At 45.6% G+C, this 19,829-nt stretch overlaps 1 protein-coding gene across 2 annotated transcripts in view; it reads left to right on the plus strand.

Annotated features, from left to right (window-relative positions):
- PDIA5 (protein disulfide isomerase family A member 5) overlaps positions 1–19,829 on the plus strand; it is a 137,097-nt gene that overhangs the window by 15,917 nt on the left and 101,351 nt on the right. For both annotated transcript variants that reach the window (XM_019554365.1, XM_019554366.1), the window contains exons 3-4: positions 1,727–1,814; positions 18,681–18,764. In XM_019554365.1, coding sequence (XP_019409910.1) covers positions 1,727–1,814; positions 18,681–18,764 — 172 coding nt within the window. The remainder of the gene's footprint in view (positions 1–1,726; positions 1,815–18,680; positions 18,765–19,829) is intronic.

Here is a 19,829-nt window from a genome sequence, read left to right on the forward strand (position 1 = left end):
AAAACTTTACTAAAAATTGAATTGCTGGCCTCATGGCCACTGCAGCCTGCCGGGGAGTGGAGGGGGGAGGTAGGCCACAACCCTGGTTCCCTTTTGCTTACTGTGACTTGGGTAGATCCCTCCTTATACTGGATTTGATGCTTGGGAAAGCAGCACAATGCCCTAACTTGTGGAGCAGATGCCAGTTGCATAAAACCAGTATCAGGTCTAGGATAGTTTCTGGAGTGGAAATGTGGGCAGCTGGGGGAGTGTCTGTGCACCCGTGCACATATCTGTACTCACTAGGCCTGCAGAGCTGGAGGACTGTGCAGGGAGGGTGCTGCTTGATACCTTGGGTGCAAACAGATGTTGCCCTGTGCCAGCATAAACACTTTTTTCTGGTGGCACAAGTTGCAAGCAAACAGACATCTTAGCCCGTTGCCATGCTCCAGGTGCCCCAAAATGTTGCCACAGCCAAAGGTAGTCACAGTTTGTGATGCCTTCAGTGAGAAGACATCTGTTTGCTTATTGCACATCCCCTTCAGGGGGTTCCTGTGGCTCACACATCTCTGTTGCTGTACCCCAACCTAGGGCACGTGTCTGCAAGCAGGGAGACCTGTGTGGGGCCTACAAGGTACAGGAATGGCAAGGGCCCAGCCCTGTTGAAAAGCAGCCTGGGCGATGACTATAGGTGCCCATGAAGTGGATCAGCTGTCCTGGGATGCATCCTGGCACAGCTAATTCCACTCTAAAGATGACACTTGTTTATAGTCTTGAATACCAGAGTGCCTGCTGCCTTGTAAATGCCTTATGTGAAACACAAATGTGTTTTTAAAAGTGAACTGGCCAGGAGATTGGGTGGAGGTGCCCCTTGTCCTTGTGTTTTTCAGAAAATGAGGTGGTGGTGGTGGTGGTAATTTCTTGGGTTTTACAGCCCATGTCTCATCACTCGCACTGTCGACTTCCCTGCCTTATTGGCTGCTGTGCTGCCTGTGCTGTGCTTTATATTTGATGTTTTTTAAACCAAGGTAGTTGGCCTCCATTGAAATGACCTCTAGAACAAAACTACCTACCAGTAGTTGACCCTAATAGAGTGTCTAAAGCAGTGGTGCATGCACATGTGGCATGGCAGGAGGCTAGGTTATGTGAATTGCATGTTGGATCCTATTACACCTTTACCTGAATGTCTAGAGGGGCCCAACGGTCCTTATGCCATAGTGTTTGAGCACCTTACTGCTCTGAATGCATTTGTCTTTCAAATGCCAGCTTGAGGCAGTGAAGTGCTATTAACTCCACAACACATTGACGCACAGAGGTTAAGTGCCTTGCTCAGGATCACACAGGGTGTCTGTAGAGCAAACTTGTTCCCTTAGTTCCCCAAGTCCTAGGCTAGAGCCATAAGTATAGGATCATGTTTCCAAAGCAGAACAGTTAGTGCACAGCCAGAGGCAGAAAGAGGTTGGAGGGGGGGGAGCTGATTATTTTGGCCAAACTGCTAAAGTATACAGGGATTTCATGATGTATTTCCAGAAGATAAGGCAGTGGTGCATGCCTATAGGTATGAATGTTTAGCATGTGTTTTTAAAAAAGACTCCAGTGATCTTTGCTGCTGTCAACTTTCACTGATTTAATGATTCCTCTCACTGGTCTCTCTCAAGATTTGGAAAAAGAGTCTTTCTGGTGCTTCAGAGCCAAGGCAGCAACTGCTGCACTTGTCACTTGGTTTAACGTTGTTGTTTGTTTTCAGCTGCTGCTGCCGAAAGCCCACTCAGGTTACTGTCCGATGTGGCCCAGGCGGTGAAAGGACGGGGCACTATAAGCTGGATAGATTGTGGGTATGTGATGTGTTGTTTTTTTTTTTCCTCTTCACCCTCCTGCCTCACTTCAATATTGCTGATTTAGTGCTTCAGTAGCAGTGGTTTCAGGCCACATTTGGCAGCGATTCAGCCCTCATCATAAACAGGTCCCCTAGCCAGACCTGCCTTTTTACACAGATCTCTGTGTTTTTCATCTGGGATGTGGCTGGGAGCTCAGGTTGTTTTTTTCCTGTTTTTTCTCTCCATGAGCAGGAGATCCTAGAGCGTAGGGTCTTCTTTGCTGCATCTCTTCCTTGCTTTGGAGAAGCAACCAGGGAAAAAAGTCTTTTACTTGCCTTCCATATGTCCTCATACAAGATATGTGGATGTCAGAAACTCAGGCAGATAGAGAGGAGGCTGGGGGATGTTCCCAGATAGCACAGGTTCTTGTTCATGGTGCTCTGTAGTTTGGAGCTTAGCATGCAGGTGGTCTCCTCTTAGAAAGAAGCTCCAGGCTAAAGGGATGTTTAATGTGCAGCACTAAACAGCAGAACCTGCTTATGTCGAAAGGGAGCTTCACTGCGTGTGAGATCCCTTGCTGAGCAGAGGGGACAGCACTTCATGCTTTAGCCAGAAATCAATGTAGCTGCTGCAAACGCTGCAGGATCTGTAGGACTGGGGGCAGGGGTGTTGTGTGTGTTTAACTTCCTGTCACAATGCTGCACAATAAGATCTGTTTTTAGAAACCTGCTCTCTCGCCTGTAGTTTCACGGCCCTTCTCAGTGCAGCACCAGGGACACTACTCTGGGTAAGCAGTTTCTCATTTGAAGAGTAATGAGTAGGTGTTCCTCATGGTTCGGAGATCTGAAACCCTCCGCTGGTGGGGTTCTGCCCATGTGGCTGACGAGCACATTGCGTGTGGTTTTTGTTTGCATATTATCATGTGTCTCCCTGTCTCTGCATCTTTAGAGCTTTGCTTTGGTGCCTGCAGCTGGCAACTCCTGCTTCCTGTTTCAGAAAGGAACAGATTGCTGGCTACCTGGGTGTTTGTGTGTTTGTTTCCCAGAGATTGGGGCACTGGTGCCTGAGCCACATCTGTACTACACACAGATGTAGGTCACCTCTAGGATGAAATGGCTTTTTTATACATGTTAATCCATGTCCTCTCATTTGCATTGGAAAGCAGCAGTGCCCAAGAGCAGTGTCTTATCCTTGTTGGTTAATGCAAGGTTGCTTTCCCCCCACCGAAACAATCCAAATGAATCCTTTTCCTGTGACACCTTCCTTCCTTTACCAGTCATTGGAGGCAGGATACCAGACTATCAAGTGGCATAAACTAGGGGAGCACCTCTGAAGTCAGGAGAGCTGGAGGAGTTTTCACTTGTTAGGAGGATTCGCTGCTAGATCCTTAACTGTAGAGGCAGATGTGCAGTGGGAAATGCGGCCCATCTCTGAGGTCTAGTCTCCCTGGTCCCTCTCCTGCCACAGACATGTCAGTGAGCGCATCTGGCACACCTACATGAGATGAGATGTTTACTGCAGAGCTGCCTAATTAGCTTCACAGTAACGTCTTTGCATTTACACCTGGGGCTCTATTAGGTCATAGTAAACTAACTCTGCTGTTGGTTAGCACTTGTAAATACAAGTACTATTCTGCAGCAGAGTTTGTTTGTTTTTTTTTTAGTGCGCAGAAATGTGTAGATGCTGATGGGGCTGGCCAGGGCACAAGGATGCTTTGGTGTGGGGGCTACGGGCTGGCTAGCCAAGCCAAACCATTTGGAGCACATTAAGCCAGACACCCCAGACACCTGCCAGCCAGGGTCCCTCCAACCCAGCTCAACGTGCTGTGGTCCCAGGTGCCCATGTAAATACAATGCCTGGGAGCAATAAACACCAGCCCAGTGTTTTGATATTTGTTGCAGCAAGTTCTCTATATCTTGTTCTTCTATCTTCTTTCCTCAAGCTGTATCCTTCCAAAAGGCTATCACCAGAAAGCACTACCTTGTGAGTTACTTGGTTAAAAGATATCACCTCTACCATGAGCCCTGATTGCTTTTTCCTCTAGACAATACAGCTACAACCTGGATACCTTAGAAACAATATATATATAATTTTAAGTCGTCTTCATTTAATACTGGAATAAACTCTACAGTATGTTTAGCATTTTACATATCTTTCATCTGAGCGTTGCAGAGCACTGTATTAAATGTTAATGCATTAAGTCTGTCCATGTGAAGGTGGGTAAGTATTGCCCCTGGCAAGGGAAAGCTGAGTTGGGCATGCCTCTCTAGGCACCAGCAGTAGACACCAGGCTGCACACAGGGCACCAAATGTAATGATCTCTGAGGGCTGAGCACCTCTTTTTCAGACAGTGATTTTGGGAGGAGCCTTGGAAAACATGGAAGCTTTTTCTGAAGGGAATTAGATATTTTCAGAGGTCTTCTTCGTTCCTCCTTCCTATGCAGATGCCCCAACAGGGACTGTCAAACCTGATGAGTGCCTGGAATAGTGAGGTGAGGCTGAGTGTCTAGCTGATGGCCAAGGAAGGCATGATGCATTTTTAAACGTGCTTTGGATTGGAATAGCATTGCTTTGTTATTAAAGCCATAGGGTGCCTATACACATGCAGCAAGGCTGCTCTGACATGCTGTAATTACAACTTCATCAGAGCAGACTAGATTAACTGAGTCTGCTGGAGTGTGGTAATTACTGCACTCCAGCGTCTCATGTATTGGTGTCCCTACACTGAAAAACGGTGGTGCTTGAATTAAAACTCATTTGACCAGCTTTAGTTAAAGTGCCCCTGCTACCATTTTTCAGCGTGGGGATGCTGATATATATGCGATGCTCCATAAGCTTTAACTAGATTGGCAATCACCTGCTCTTATTAAAGTGCTCCCCCAATCCCAGAGCACATCTACAAGTGCCCATAGAGAGCATCTGGAGATTTAACCTTATTATGCACAGTTCTTTTAATGCCAAGGCCGTCTACCGTTTGAGCACTTAGGGACCAACCCCCTTGACCTAAGGACAGAGGAGACCTGATCAAGAAAATGGGAGTCATCAGCGCCCACTGGGAGAAGCACATTGACAAACTTTTCAATCAAGACTTTGTTGTTGATGAGAGTGCTCTCAACTCCATCCCACAACACCAAGTCAGAGATGATCAGGGAATCCCGCTGTTTCTTGATGAGGTGAGGAAAGCCATCAAGCAGATGAAGAGCGACAAGGCATCTGCAGTTGAGGGAATCCCTGATGAAATCTTCAAGCAGGGGGAAGAGCTCATATCACAGCTTCATGCCCTCATTTTAAGGATTTGGAATGAGGAGGAAATCCCAGATGACCTCAGGAATCCACGATTGTGACAGTCTTCAAGAAAGCTCAGACAAGTCTGACTGGAAATTACAAAGGTGCTCACTTTGCTGTCCTCAACAGGAAAGATCATTGTGAGAACCCTCCTGAACCATGTCCTTCCACTTGTTGAAGAGGTCCGCCTGCAATCTCAGTGTGGATTTAGGGCATCAAGAGGCACAACCAACATGCTCTTCACAGCTTGCCAGCTGCAGGAAGAATGCTGGGAACAACACAAACCTTTCTACATGGCCTCCTTTGACTGTCAACTGCGAAGCGCTGTGGAGGATCCTTCTGATGTATGGATGCCCATGAAAATTGATCACCATTCTCTCCCTGCTCCGTGATGTTATGTGAGCAGTGGTTCTCAGCAGTGGATCTATCACAGATCCCTTTTGAGGTTAAAAGGGGGTTAAGCAAGGCTGCATCATCCTCCTAACACTCTTCTTGATATTCCTTATTGCAATGCTGTATCTGACCACCGGCAAACTTCCAGTCAGAGTGGGGCTAAACTACCCAATGGATCGTAAGCTATTCAATCGTGGCTGACTCCAAGCCAAAACCAAGGACCTCCCCTTCAACTTCAGTCATCAAACTTCAGTATGCTGATGATGCTGTAGTGTGCACTCACTTGGAAGCAGACCTTTTGGGCAAGATATTGATGTCTTTTCCAAGCCATACAAGAAAATGGGATTGATGCTTAATATTCAGAAGCCTAGGGTCCTCCATCAACAAGCTCTTAACAAGCAGTTCCCAGCTCCAGTAATTTAGATCCCAGTGAGGCTCTGAATACTGTTGAGTATTCTCCCGTACCTCAGACATCTCTTGCCAGAAGGCTGACATCAAAGAAATCCAACATCACCTCAAACATGCAAGTGCAGCCTTCAGACACTTGAGGAAACCGGTGTTCAAAGATCATGACATCAGATCCAAAACCAAGGGTAAGATTAATCGAGCAGTTGTGATTCTCACCTTACTGTATGGAGCTGAGATGAGATGTCTTCTGTATGTTGTCCACAAGTTGCAGCGTTCATGGTACTTCTACCTGTGGAAGATCCTTTGAATCCAGTGGAAGGACAGACACAGCAACTTTAATGTCCTCACAAGCAAACAGCATGAGCACTGAGGCAAAGTTCATCTGACTTCAACTTTTGGTGAGCTGGCCGTGTTATCCAGATGTCCAACTCCAGGCTCCCAAAGCAAGTTTTATTCTCCTAGCTCAGTCATGGCGTGTGCTGAAGAGGAGGGCAGAGAAAGCATTTCAAGGACATCCTCAAGGCCAACTTGAAAAAATGTAACATTAATAATTTGGGGCTGGACCCGATGATCTTCCAAGCTCCCTTCCAGCCTTACAATCTATGAATATCAACTCGTGGAAGACTATCACCCAGGACTACTCCAAATAACAGAAGAATCTCCTGCAAGGATATCAGTACTTTGAAATCTTATGATGAAATCAGGAGATGGAAAAGGGAGTGTGGCAGAGACGGTCTGAGTCAAGAATCCAGGAAACTTGCCCAAGTTGCAGTGAAGTCTTTCAATCCCAGATGGGCCTTGTCAGCCATCCTCACTCTCACAAATAAGACAGTTATGGAAGACAATTGTCCTAGACTGTGAGGGATTGCCAACGGAGATGGTGAGTTGCTTTTGTCCTTGAAAGGCTCTTCTATCTGCTTCCTTTATCCCAGCCACAAAGTGTGAAAGGTGGCCATAAGGTCTTTTGGTGCAGGCCATACAAAGCAATCTGTAGGGGTCCAAACAGCTGAGTCCTGTTGAAGCTGTTCAGGGTACTCACTCAGTGCAAATATGCTGTGAGGCTTATTTGTGCTCTGACACTGAAACAACAAATGCACAGAAGCTGGGATATTTACAGTGCAGACATGATTTTGTTTTATAAATATTGACAGGAAATGACTTTTCTGGCAGCTACCTTCTCTGCTCCTGTTAGCAGAGATTTTTGGCTTTGCTCTTTGTACCCTGCTGTAGCGAGCTCCTTTGCCTTCTGGTACAAGTACCGGCCAGGCTGGTATCCATGCCGAGCTATGGCTTCTGTCTAAGGCTCTTTGTGACAATGACAGTGTGGTTTATTTTATTATTTTTTATTGCCCGTGTTAGCTTTTTCCTTGTAACCCAGGGTTTCTTCCTCCTCCCCCTTTTACAGAGAAATCAAGAACATGCTGCCACACTAAAGGGGAAATCACTGCTGTAACTGAGTGCCAACAAACTATTCCATGTTGTGCAAGATACCAGGGAAGATGCTATTCTTGCTACTGGAAGTTTGCTGTCTAAATAGCTTAGTGATATGTAAACTAGTTTCCCCACTCCTGGGCTGCCTTGTGGGTTGTGGTTTGGACAACAAGTTAGACTTGAGGTGTCAGTTCCAGTTTTGATGCGAGTTTTGGCCAGGAAGATGAATTTGTTGATAGAGGCTAGGGGAAGCCTTGGTTCCAGATAGATAGTTAGAACAGAACTAGAGATCTGACTTTGGTCAGCAAAGCAAAGATGGTGAAGGATGAATGAAACTGGCTTATTGTGACTCTTTGTGGCCCAGTTCTGAGCAGCTTCCTTTTTCAGTGGGATTGATTACTTGGAGGATTAAATCTTTTGCTAGATCAGAGTCCTGTTTAACCACATAAGGAGGGTTTCCAGCACATTTCAGCACCCTCTATTTGCACTGGCTAATGTTGGCAAAAAACTCTAGCAGAAAGAGGATGACCCCTACTAGGGAGAAGCGGGTGGTGTGCAAATTGATTAAAATATTCAGGTGGTCACTCTTTGTTCCTGTGTATTGAGAAGCTCCCGAGGCCCTGTGTATAATTAAACATGAAGCGGTTCAATTATGAATAAAAGACCTGCAAACGATGTGACAAAAATACTTACATTTCATTTCAGCCTTCCCACGTTTTAATTAGGAAGCCCTTGCTGAGGTGTTTGATGTTGAATGAATTGCAGCGTGAGAGATGTTGGAATATTGAATTAATGTCTGGTGAGATGCAATCTTACACATGGCATCTACTTTTTGCTGCTGTCAGGTAGGACAGAACGTTTCTGTTATGGTGTTTAGGAGATCCGGTGAGCCGGTTCTGGATTGGAAGCTGAAGGCTGAGGACCGGTGCTGGCAGAACAGTATAGTAACACGATTCTGTGAACCCATATAGGGCATCCAAAAGGTTGGTTGGCAAGATTAGTTTCTTCAGTTTGAGCTATGAGACATCCTAAATGCAAGCTGAGACCCAGGGACCCAGAACTTTCAAGACAGCTGCGAGTCAGGACTTTTAGATTCTGCCATTAACTCCAAATTCATAATTTAGGGCAATTGGCATGCTTATGCCTCAGTTTACTAGACAGATGGGTAGGATAATATTGGATTCCCAAGGATGATGTGAGGTTTAATTAGTTGCTGTTGAGAGATCTTTGAGTAAATGATGCCACGGCAGTGAAAATGACCACTACTTATTCATGTAATGCATTCAGATGTTATTGTGGTGGGTATATAAACAGTCAGAGAGGATTTGATTTATTCTTTTCGCCAGCAGCCTGATGCAAGTTTTGCAAATAGAAGGACTTTGCGGGTGCAGGACCTGGCCCTTATTTTGTAAGCACATGGGCATGGGAAATGGGAAGATGAGCTTGATTTGAAAAGTGGGTGTTTTTTTTACCCTTCACTATAACCTTTAAGGAAGAATTTGTCTTAAAATGGGATGATGCAAAGAGCTGGGGGACAGCATCAGGCACCCCCTGCTTATCTTTGCCTGCCTAGACAGACATGATGAGCTTTCACCCCCAAAACTCCAACTGATCACCCAGATGCACCATGTGTTGCTAGACTCTCAGGAACAGGGCCAGGTGTTGGGGCACTGAGTGAATCAAGAGTTATGCCAAGTTTAGCCTGTATACACTATGAAATGGTCCAGCCCTGGGGCACTAGACTTTGGTACTTTTGTCTGACCTATGTTCTTGTGAACGCTCAGGAAGGTGCAAAGGGAATGTGTGCACTGCATTACAACAACGTTTTTGGTCTTCGATTTTTTTCTTCTTTCTGATTTTTATGAAAATAGATTTATAAATCAAAGCAGAGCAAGCGCATATTTCTCTGGCTCTGGGCAATGAATCCCCCATCAAATGCACACAGTTTTTCCTTCTTTTTTTTAATGTTGGTCCCAAACAGAACAAAGCTGTGTGGGTTCCATCTGCTGCCATGGCGCATGTGCTCAGCTTTAAAGAGGAGATGCCATCTGGCTAAAATGTCTCACTCCTTGGTTTGTGATAATCCCACACTCCTGCTTTCATGCTATTTACGTGATTTGCTGCTGCTTCCTTCAGGAGAGGGTCTAAAAATTGTCTGGAGTTGTTAGAAGCCTATGGAATTTAACATGAAGTTTAGCTTTTTTTTTTTTTTTTCTTCAGAGTGGTCTCCAAATTCCAGTTTGGCCAATTATGTGGCCTGACTAAGGACATTGCAAACTTTTGGCCAGTCTGGGGGCATGTTACACTCCTCATTTTAAGACTAATTTCTTTTTCCTTGGAAGATTTTTCATGTTAGCCTTTGGACGGATTTCTCTTTGAGTTTCCTCATTTCCTTGATTTTTGATTTTGAGAGTAGAAAAGACCCACTAAAAATAATTGATTCAATTGCATAATTAGTTGAGTTGGACGACGAGGAGGGATTTTAAAGAGATAGTGTTCCATTGAGAATGAAAAATATGGAAGTCCTTACTTTATAAAAGGCAGGTGGGCTTAGAGGTAGTCAGAAATCAGAGGTCCTTTTGCAAAAAAATTCATTCAAACACCATCCTCTTCCTTTTTAGGATGAAATTATGATAGGGAATTGTGAAATTATAAATTCTGAGTTTGGGGCTCAGAAATGCTCTGGTGAAGAGAGAGAGAGAAATGCAACAAAGAATGCAGCCCTATTGCATCTAGGGTATCTTGCATCTAAATGGATTGCAGAGCACTGTTCTGTAGGATTTCTTTCATAATGCTGAAATATAGCCTCATCTAAGGTGCAAGGCAGCAGTTTTTCTGTAGTAGGTGCAAGTAATGGCTTAGGAGAGGAAGTAAAGCATGTACCTGTATCCTCTAAGAAGTTTTAGGTGATGTTTGCCCTAAGAACACTTTGCCGGTATAGCTGGTTAAATACTTGTGCTATGACAGCAAAATATTCCTGAAAGGACAGAGTTTGTACAGGCAAAACTGTTTCAGTGGTGTATCTCATTCCAGCACTTCTCTTCCATGCATTGAGTGAAATAACCTATCCACATTAATTTCAGAATAATAGACTTATTCTACAATGAGTGTTCACATAGCTTATCTGGAATAATTGCTTTGCTTTAAATTCTCACCTTACCTTAGGTGAGACTCTGGGGTTAGTAGATGGAAAATTCTTCAAGACCCTGTATACTGCATTTCTTCAGAAATGTGGCATTTAACTAAAGACTCCTCTCTATGCAGAAGATGCAGAGTTCAAGTCATGCGTTGTCTTACTGTTTGCATTTCCTGATCTTTTTATTTTTTCCTGAATTGCTGATTAAGTGTGGAAATGTTAACATTGCTGTTATCTAGAATAAAATTAATGTTAAATTAGCTAGGGTTTAATTAACATTTTCCAGTTTTCTTGCACTTAGTGCTTATTAATTTTAAATATTGTCTGACTGATTCTCCTTAAATTCAACTGGAGAATGGTGATGCAAGCAAAGACCAGTGCAGAAGCGCTTGTGTGTATGGGACTGGCTTATTCCTAGAAGTATTTTCCTATCCCTCTGTTTCCCAGTATGCATTCGAACATGTTCGTGACATCCTATTGAGTCGCACTGTTCTCTCCAGATCTGGACTCTTCTAATGAAGAACTCACCATGTAAATGGAGTCCAGTGTGGTCTCCAGTTAAAAGATGCAAGAAAGTACAACTGCCTTAGCTTTTCAGAAGTTCCTGTGCTGCCTTTGGTTGTTCCTTCAAGTCCATTCATCATATCTCTATGCAGGTCTTTGTGGTGCTCTCTAATCCCCTTTATTAATTTGGCTCTCCTTCCTTGTAACTTTCCACCTTTCTGCAAACAGGAAGGTTATGCTATATAATGTTTTATTCTCACTTATCTTGATTGCTGGCAGCTGAAGACACCTGCATTACCTTCTTTCTTTTTTTGGGTGTCAAAGATTCTTGCTTTTAGGGAATGGATCTCCTGAGTTTTTTAGTTTTGGGAAGTGTTGTGTCCTGTCCCCCCCCCTTCCCCACCCCCCGGTAATGGCCGGGGGAGGCGGGTTGTACATAGATTCTTTGGTTCTCTAATTGACTAACAGATCGACAGAATCACTTTTATTGGATGACTGGTGGTGCTGGTTTTCCACAGCATATAGATTGTTCCCTCCTGCATTCCTGTCACGTTTCAGGGGACTGTTCAGAGCGGAAAGCTGCAGTCGGAGGGCAGGGTGCTGCTGATGGAGGAATCTTGCGGTGTGTTGGGGCTGGAAAATGAGCCCTGCAATCCAAATGAGACCTTTGTTGTCTGCTAATCCCAATCCCTGCATGCTTTCTATAAAGCAGTGTTTCCTTTCCTTGGTTCAGGCTTTTCTTTCTTCCCCCAAGATAAAATCGGAACTCTTTAAACATTGCAGTTGCTGGTGTGAGATGCCTGTTTGCTTCTGGTAAGCACAGACCTGTTGTTATTCTCACTTGCCTTCATTAATTTCCATGTGAGATGTAGAATAGTGGAGACAGATCAGCAAATCTTTGTAGAAGAGGGAGAGAGACTGTATTTTAAGATCAATTTTTTTTGCCTTTGTCCTGCTCTTGGAGTCTTTGCCTGGTCTGTTCTGCATCGGTTTTTCTGCCACACTCATTGCAGCAGTTTGAGTGCCCGTCTGGTGAGAGCTACGTATGTGCTTTCTGTCTGAGTGGATGTAAGCCATTATCATTTGGTGCCTGCTTAGCACAACTCTTTGGAGAAGTGCTACTGCAGCTAGGTTGACAGCTTCTGAGAAGTGATTTCCCCCTGCTTCTTCCCCTCTCTTATTTCAGATCTGTCTCAGGAGAGTGATACAGGAAGGCCTGAGATCATTGCAGAATATGAGGATGCTTATAAAGGTGACATACTGTAAGCAACACTGTTCATAGCAGCTGCCACATCATACTAGGAAATAGTGATGATACTACAAAAGCAACCCTTTCCATGGGAGCATGGCTGGAGAGGGCTGGTGAACACAGCACACAAAAGATGTCTTATAAATGATTCTTGCTGTAGTGTAGGAAGGATGGTTGTAAGGAAGGTACTTGGACATCAGGTACTGCATTGCTCTTAAATGACATGTGAGAGTCCTGAAGTTCATAGTAGCAAGTATGTCTCTGAACTGGCATTTGTTTCTGCTTTCTGACAATGTTTTGAAGGCCTGCTTAAAAACACGCGTGTTGCTTAATTTAAATGACTTGGTGGAAGCTCGCGGTATTTCCATCCCTTTGTCTTGGGTTGCACATTTGCGGGATCTGAACTCTGTGCTTCTCAGGGTGTTCATGAGCCCTTTTGCCATGAAGGGGGAGAACAGGGTATGTTCTCTAGCACCCAGCTGGAGGGCTTTGCAAAGGCTCTGCCCTGGGGCTGGGAAATCAAAGAAGGGACAACTGCAGCCTGTGAGACGGTTGGCCCAGAGCACAGCATGGGCTCCCCAGCCTTGGTGAATGCTGACTGATGGCTTAGCACAACAGTCCCAAGGATATTGTGGAAAGCCGGTTAACCTGTAGTTTAAAATGGGGCTGGACTGCCTAGGCTCTTCCAACCATGTCCTGAGATAGATTTAACTTGATCGATGGGAGGAGTAAAAAGCAAAGAGAACACGGGCAGAGGAGGAGAGAGGCCTGACTCGTGTCTCCCAAGCATTTCTAAGATGCAGCGTGGTTGGGAGCTGCCTTGTAATCCCATATTTTAGGGCTTCTGCTGAAGATCAAGGCAGAAGGTTCCCTGCATCCCCTTCCCCCCACACTAATACTTTATTTGGCTTTTCTTTTGCCTTTGAAGAATCAGATATGGGCTGTAGTGAAGAGCCAGCTGTTTGGGGTGCGCTGATGTTTCTCCTGCTGCTTAGGAGTCTCGCGGGTGCCTGGCTGGAGGGTCTGGCTCAGGTGTTCAGGATCACGCCATTCCCAGAATTGTGGTTTAGAAAAGAATTTTCCTCCCTAGGTCAGATTTGACAAATTGGGGTTTTGACTTTGGGTTTTGTTTTTTGGGGTTTTTTTAGGGGGTTGCTTTTCTCTGTAGCAAGGGGCACAGTCTTCTTCCTAAGATCCTCTGAGCACGTTTTAATCTAACAACTTCCCTGCCACTGTTAGCCAAGATGCTGACAGTGACCTTGTTTCTCCTATTCTCTACTTGTGGCTCACAGTAGGATTATCTGTAGGGCATTTTGTGGCTGTGGAGTATGAGAGAGGATGGAACGGGTGATCTTGTGGATCCTTCGGACATGGGGACGTCGTTGCCTACATCTACAATACTCTGGTCCACTTGAGCAGATGCTGGACCAGAAGTGGGGAACTCCTGGTCTGTGTGCAGCTCTGACGCCGCTTGCTGTCACTTCCCTTCTTTTTAACTGATTCTTTTTTCCCCACCCGTCCTTTGTCTTGTCTGCGTAAGTTGTAGGCTCTCCAGGGCAAGGATTGCCTCCATGTGTGTTTTTGTAAAGTACCTGACACAATATGGTCCCTGTCTTGGCTAGAGCTTTTGAGCCTGACAGCAGTATAAATGACTGGCTTTCAGATTTGTTGATATGGTGATGTGGTTCAGATGTGGTTATGTGATATGCTTGCATGAGAGCAAGCCAGTGTTAATGTATGCAGAGTTGCTCACCTCATTACTTAAACCAGTGCTTCCATGATGTCTTCATTAATCACTTTGCTGTGTCTGGGCCCACGGGAAGTACAGATAAGGGACAGCTAGTCCATGAGTGTGCTACAAAGAAAAGTGTAGCCAGACGGCCAGTATGCTGATACGCCACCTTCCCTTCACATCCCTGTTGCAGAGACTCCCCAGCAGCTCCTCCACCCCTTTCCTGTCCACAGCCCAGCAGGAGAGGAAGGCTTTTAAACTGTAATAATCTGGCCCTACTTGTCCCTATAGTAGTGCTTATTTTATTGTGCAACACAGTTTGAACATGCTGGGATTTTTTTTGTCTGTGTTCTGAGAGTGGGTTTGAAAATCTTACCGGGCCCAGCTGGTGTTCAGGCTTATTTGCCAGTCAGAGGCTAATAGTAGCATACAGGTGCGCTCGTTCCCTCTCGGTGAGACGCCAACGGACGGTATAATGTGACGAAGAAAGTCTTTTGGGGTTGGCAGGAGCAGCTGTCTGAGGGTAGAGATGTTCGTCAAGATGCTGAGTTTCACTCTCCTGATGTCCAAATCTGCCAGAATCCTTGACCTGTACCTGATGGTGATCAGCAGTGCCGTCTCCGGGCACCACGTTCACCCTTGGAACCAAATCAGCTTCTGGTGCAGCAAATCCAACATCTGGATTATTTCTCCCTCCATGCCTTCTGGCCCTTCTTGGTCTGTTGTTGCAAGAGCCCTTCCCTGAGCAGCTCCTGTTGAGAATAAATTCCCGTATCTTTCCTGGATATGGAGAGAGGTGGCTGGAGTGCCTGGCTGGGACCACTCTGTTATTTTGAGGGTGCTGGCATTTGGGATTGCTTTTTCCATGGGGATGCAGCTGGATGTATTGAATGCAATTTAAATAAAGCTGCGGCCTCATCCTTTTCAGTGGCATAGCACTGAATTAACAGGGTTAAAATTCATGTGGAGGAAGATGGTGTGAGATGGCACAGCCATGTTAACAGTGGGTGTGGTTACTCGGGGTTTCTAGTAACCCCTTCTCCTGAGCCTGGAAGATGCTCTGGTGTCTTGTCGTACCCATTAAGCAGTCAATTCTGAGATAGTTTCTTTCTTTTTTTTTTCCTTTTCCCAGCACACTAATGAGCTCTTCTACTTTCTTCAAACGGTTTAATTAAATCGCAAGAGCTGGAGTCCTAATTATCCTTTCCCATGTAAGAGGTAAAAAGCTTGCCTTTAGAGAGTAGCTGTTGGCCAGAATCCAGTGGAGGTAAATCTCCCCAGAGCAGACTGAATCTGGGTTGGTATTTACTTTCCTGAAGGATAACAGCCGTTTCAAAATGGTATTGTAGAGAGCTGTTCCTTGTGGACTGTTTTCTTTTTCTGGCTGTGTGGAAATCAGCAGCAGCAAAAGGGGGGTTGGGCAGCGGAGGGAGACTAAGTCCAGTATTGCCTTTGCAAAGTATGTTATTTCTAAGAAGACCTAATTCAGTAGCTGGGTCGGTGCATCTGGCATATGCAGAAAGCTGCACTGGGGCATGAAAAAATTACTGATGCAAATTTAGACCTGATTTGTGCTGGGGATTTGCTTGGACATCGGCCATGCAGACCCCTTGCATAGATGGATTAAATTCTGTTTCATGCTGGCGCAGGGTAAGATGCACAGAGCAAATTGCAGGTTTCTGTCCGTCTGCAAAGGGTTTGCCCCTGTGCAGCAACACATGGCTAGAACTGAGGCAGAACCTCAGTGCTGGAAAGATTTAAATAGGCTGTTTTTTCTGCTTTTAAGACATTGCTGTTTCTGGAATTTACATTCTTGGTTTTTTAATAAAGGTTTCAGTTAGTGAGGAAAGAAATGCAAAGAGTTGAAGCAGGTGATGTTTGTTCCTGGTATTAATGGCGCACTTGTGGTAGTACCTGGGCACTTCTCATCTGTAAATCTCAGACTATCTCAAAGCTTACTGTCCCCCTAGATAAGGGGAAAATGAGGCTTTGGGGAGATAAGTGACTTAGCCATGGCTCCTCAGTGACTTGGTGGCAGAGTTTGTAATTAGCACCCTATAGTGCCTGATCCATTGGAGAGCACTGCCATAACCACTGGAGCAGGATTAATGGTTGCAAGCCCAGGGCTAAAGGCCCTCCAGCCCTGTTTGCAGATCTAAGGGTCTGTATAGCTTGGTGTTTGTGACTGCTTGCAACAGTGTGACCCTCACTTGGATTGACTTTAAGTTAGCCCCATTGAACTTGCTCTTCTTCACACTGCACAAACATTTGCTTCCAGGTGGGGCTGTGGCACAGAGTTGACCACAAAGGGACTTGCCCTGGAAGAAATAGTTGGGCATGCCTGGGGCAGCGTTTTGAAAGTGTGGGCTCACTTGAGCTGGGTGCCAGTTACTTGCAGCAACACAACAGACTTGGCTCTGGGTAAGCCCCTCTGTGTCCCTGGCTAAAGCTTGGATGGGGTAGACTTCAGATATGGGGACTTCCTGTGGTGAACGAGCTGCCTTCAAACTTGGCCAGCAAGACAGCTTGCAGGCATGTTTTGGCTGTGAATGGGTGGCTTGGGAGAGCAGAATGGCAAGAGGTAGTGCCTGACAGCCAGGCCCAATCATCTATGGCTTTGTAAATGGCAAATGGGACTGTGCAAGGCAGCTTCCGAGTGAGACTCATAGTGAAGCACAAGTTGCATATCCTTTTACAAGCCCCCTCTGCATACAAGATGGGTGACCTTGTTCAATGCCAGCTGAAATATCTCTAGTGGCTTTCCCAGGTCCTTCCTTAGATGGACTGAATTATGGCCATCCAAACAACAGGTGCCAATGGCCAAATTGACCATTACGTGATCCCAGAGGTAGCAAGTTTGAGGCCATAGCAGGAGCACTCCTGGTTTGGAATCCAGCAAATTCTGCAAAATACCTTGTCACAAGGACACAAAAAAGGAAGGAAGATCTGTGGCTGAAAGGGACATATGCAGTTTTGTGGCAAAGCAAAAGGTGGAGGGTGGGGGAACTTGTAGCTGGCTGTATTCTGCTATTTGAGTATCCAGGACCAGAGATGAGTTTCCTAGGACTGCAGGGTTATGCGTGGGTGAGAAAACAGAAGCTTCTAATTAGGGGAATCATCACATGCTTTGCTAGCTCCTTGAGATGCTAATTTAGATCTGTAATTTAACACTCCAGTGTATGTCTGTCTTTTAACGCCATGTTGTCTGGAACGTGCCTCCTAGGACTTCCTGCACACAGTTCCCTCTCTGCAACAGTGTTAATTCATTGGGTTTCTTTGCTCTTCCTTGTTCCTCACATTTGCAAGGAGACAGCTTGAGAATGTCTGTAGAATTGATGCAGACACCAGCAGGAGCCCTCTGTTCAGCAGGGCCCCTCGCAGTTGTGGCATTGAGGCTTTCTGAAGTGACTCTAATCAGTTTAAACTTCAGTGGCATTGATAGGTGCTCAGCATTTTCATTTGCTAAATGGATTGATTGGTGCAAAAGGTACAAGGAGCCTCTGCTGAGAAACAGGTTTTTGGAGTCTTTTCATTTTGCTCTGTCGAGGCAACTAACAGCCTTGTCAACATACACCCTCCCTTCTCTTGGCACTTTGACCATTTAACTTTTCTTCAGGAAGTTTCCTCTTGCAAGCCATGTTCTCTTCAACAATGAAGGCTTCATATAGTTGACAGGGGTGTAGGTTGTAGCTGTGTAGGTCTAAGGACATAGGCAGACAAGGTTATTTGGGTAAATCTGATAGTTTTTTAATTAGAACAACTCAAATAGTTGGAAAAATTCTTCTTTGCAAGCTTTTGTGTTTAAATACCCTTCGTCAGGCTGTGGAAGCATCTGCAGTTGGTGTGCGCTCTCTTAAGCCTGGACATAAGTCTTACAAACCTAAGCAAATGCTTTCTTGATTGTGGATATGTGTGTTTAATTCAGTGGTTCTTAACCTTTTTATGCCCAAGGCACCCTTGGATAGATTCAAGGCACCCTTTGGAAAATACCAGCTCAAAGTTCTCACTTGTTTTTTGACTATAAAAAAAAAAAAAATACTAGAGCAATTCTGTTGCAAGAACTCGGACCACAACAGACCAGATTGTGTTTTTTAACGTTCCAGATTTGTGTGTGAAATCTTTGGGTCTATCACGTGAATCAGGTTAGAACGGTTAGGTTTGCAAACACTGTGTGCAGCACCCTAGGAAGGACCTCAAGGTGCTCTGGGGTGCCATGGTGGCCTGCTTGAGAATCACTAGTCTAATCCCGTCTCACAGTTCCCCCTCTACTTTTCAGTCTAAACCCTCTCATCATGCTTCAGGCTTCCTCTGTGCACTTGGATTCATTCCTATCCTAAGACAAAAGTTGACTGTTCTGTTTGTTTTATTCTCTCTCAAACCAGTCTTGCCAACCAAACTATGGGCACATCATCCTGAAATGTTCTTGGAAGCTCTCCCCTAATTACCTGCACTGAAGCATGTATCCTGGAGTATGTTGCAACCTGTGCTCTAACAAATAGGACACTCAACTTAAGAGCACTGGTTTTGGACCGTTCAATTCCACGTACCCAGAATGGCTTGGATCCACGCTGGCTGCAGTAGAACACCAGCGTGCTTGTCAGATGTGATGGAAGCCACCATCCTCTTGTATCTAAGCAAAACTAATTACTGATGAGAAACCAGGGCTAAATGCTTTATTTTCAACGCTGAACTGCTTACATTCTTTTAACCATATCTTTTTTTTTTTTTCTTATGTGTATCTTGCAGTGATGCAGAAAGCCGAAAATTATGCAAGAAGATGAAAGTAGATCCCAGCTCAAAGGAAAAAGGAGTGGAATTATTGCATTATAAGTGAGTGTGGGACTGGGGTGAAAGAGGCCCTCACTAATTGTCCAAGCTATTTATGAGCATGTGGCATTCACTTATTGTTAGTTCTGTCATATAGTCTTTCCCCCAGTGCAGAGGCTTATTACTGTATTTACTTGAATTCAAGGTGACACTTCCCCTCCCCAGTCTTCGAGCCTCATTTTGGAGTTGAGCACTGGCTTGGGTCATGCAGTGACTTGGCTTCAGTTTTGTCCCTGGCCTTGGGGATGAAGTCAGAGCTAAGGTGCTGCCTGCCCTGGGCTTGGATGGCTCATTTGGTGGGGGAGCCAGCTTACAGATGGGGGAGCACAGGGGCAACTGGCGGCAGGGAGAAGAATGGGGACACTTACCTAAGTGAGTACCAGAGAGCATGGGGAACACTGCAGTCTCCAGCTACCCCCTTCTCTCCTTACCTTCTGCTCTGGCTCTGGTCCTTCCAGCCCCAATCTGACCCAGCTGGGAGATTCTGCTTCTTTCTGGCCAGGCTAGGCTGGGTCAGGGCTGTGCTACTGCTGACTGCCCAAAGCTGAAGTGGAGTTAGGTGATGGTGGTGGTGGGAGAACAGGTGAGGGGGCAGGCTGCAGGAGGGATGTACAAAGTTGTGGGGGCAGAAGGTTGCAGTGGGGAAGGCGGGCAGGTAGGGAGGCCAAGGGAGGAAGATCCCTCACACGGAGTCCGTCTGGGGCTGGATCCCACAGATCTAGACATATGGTAGCATTGGAGTAGCAAGTAACGCTGGCACTGCTTCCCTGCCACCAAATTTCCAGACCCGTGAGCCCCGATGACATGAGCTTGTGGGCTGGATTTGGCCTCAACAGAGACCGAGTACCGCTGGCCTAAGGGGTTGCTTTCAGTAGGGATTATGCACATACCTCCTCCCCTGTTACCTGTATTCATTTAGGTATGACCTAGTGGACAGATCACTGGACTAGGACTCAAGAGAGCTGTGTTCTACTCCTGGCTTTAGCACTGTCTTTCTGGGTGGCTTTGAGCTTGTCATATCACCTCTGTGCACCTGCTTTTCTCCTTTAATCCTGCGGCCCCCCCCCC

The sequence above is a fragment of the Crocodylus porosus genome, unplaced genomic scaffold, assembly GCF_001723895.1.
Source record: "Crocodylus porosus isolate Cpor-Errol unplaced genomic scaffold, CroPor_comp1, whole genome shotgun sequence".
Lineage (NCBI taxonomy): Eukaryota > Metazoa > Chordata > Crocodylia > Crocodylidae > Crocodylus > Crocodylus porosus.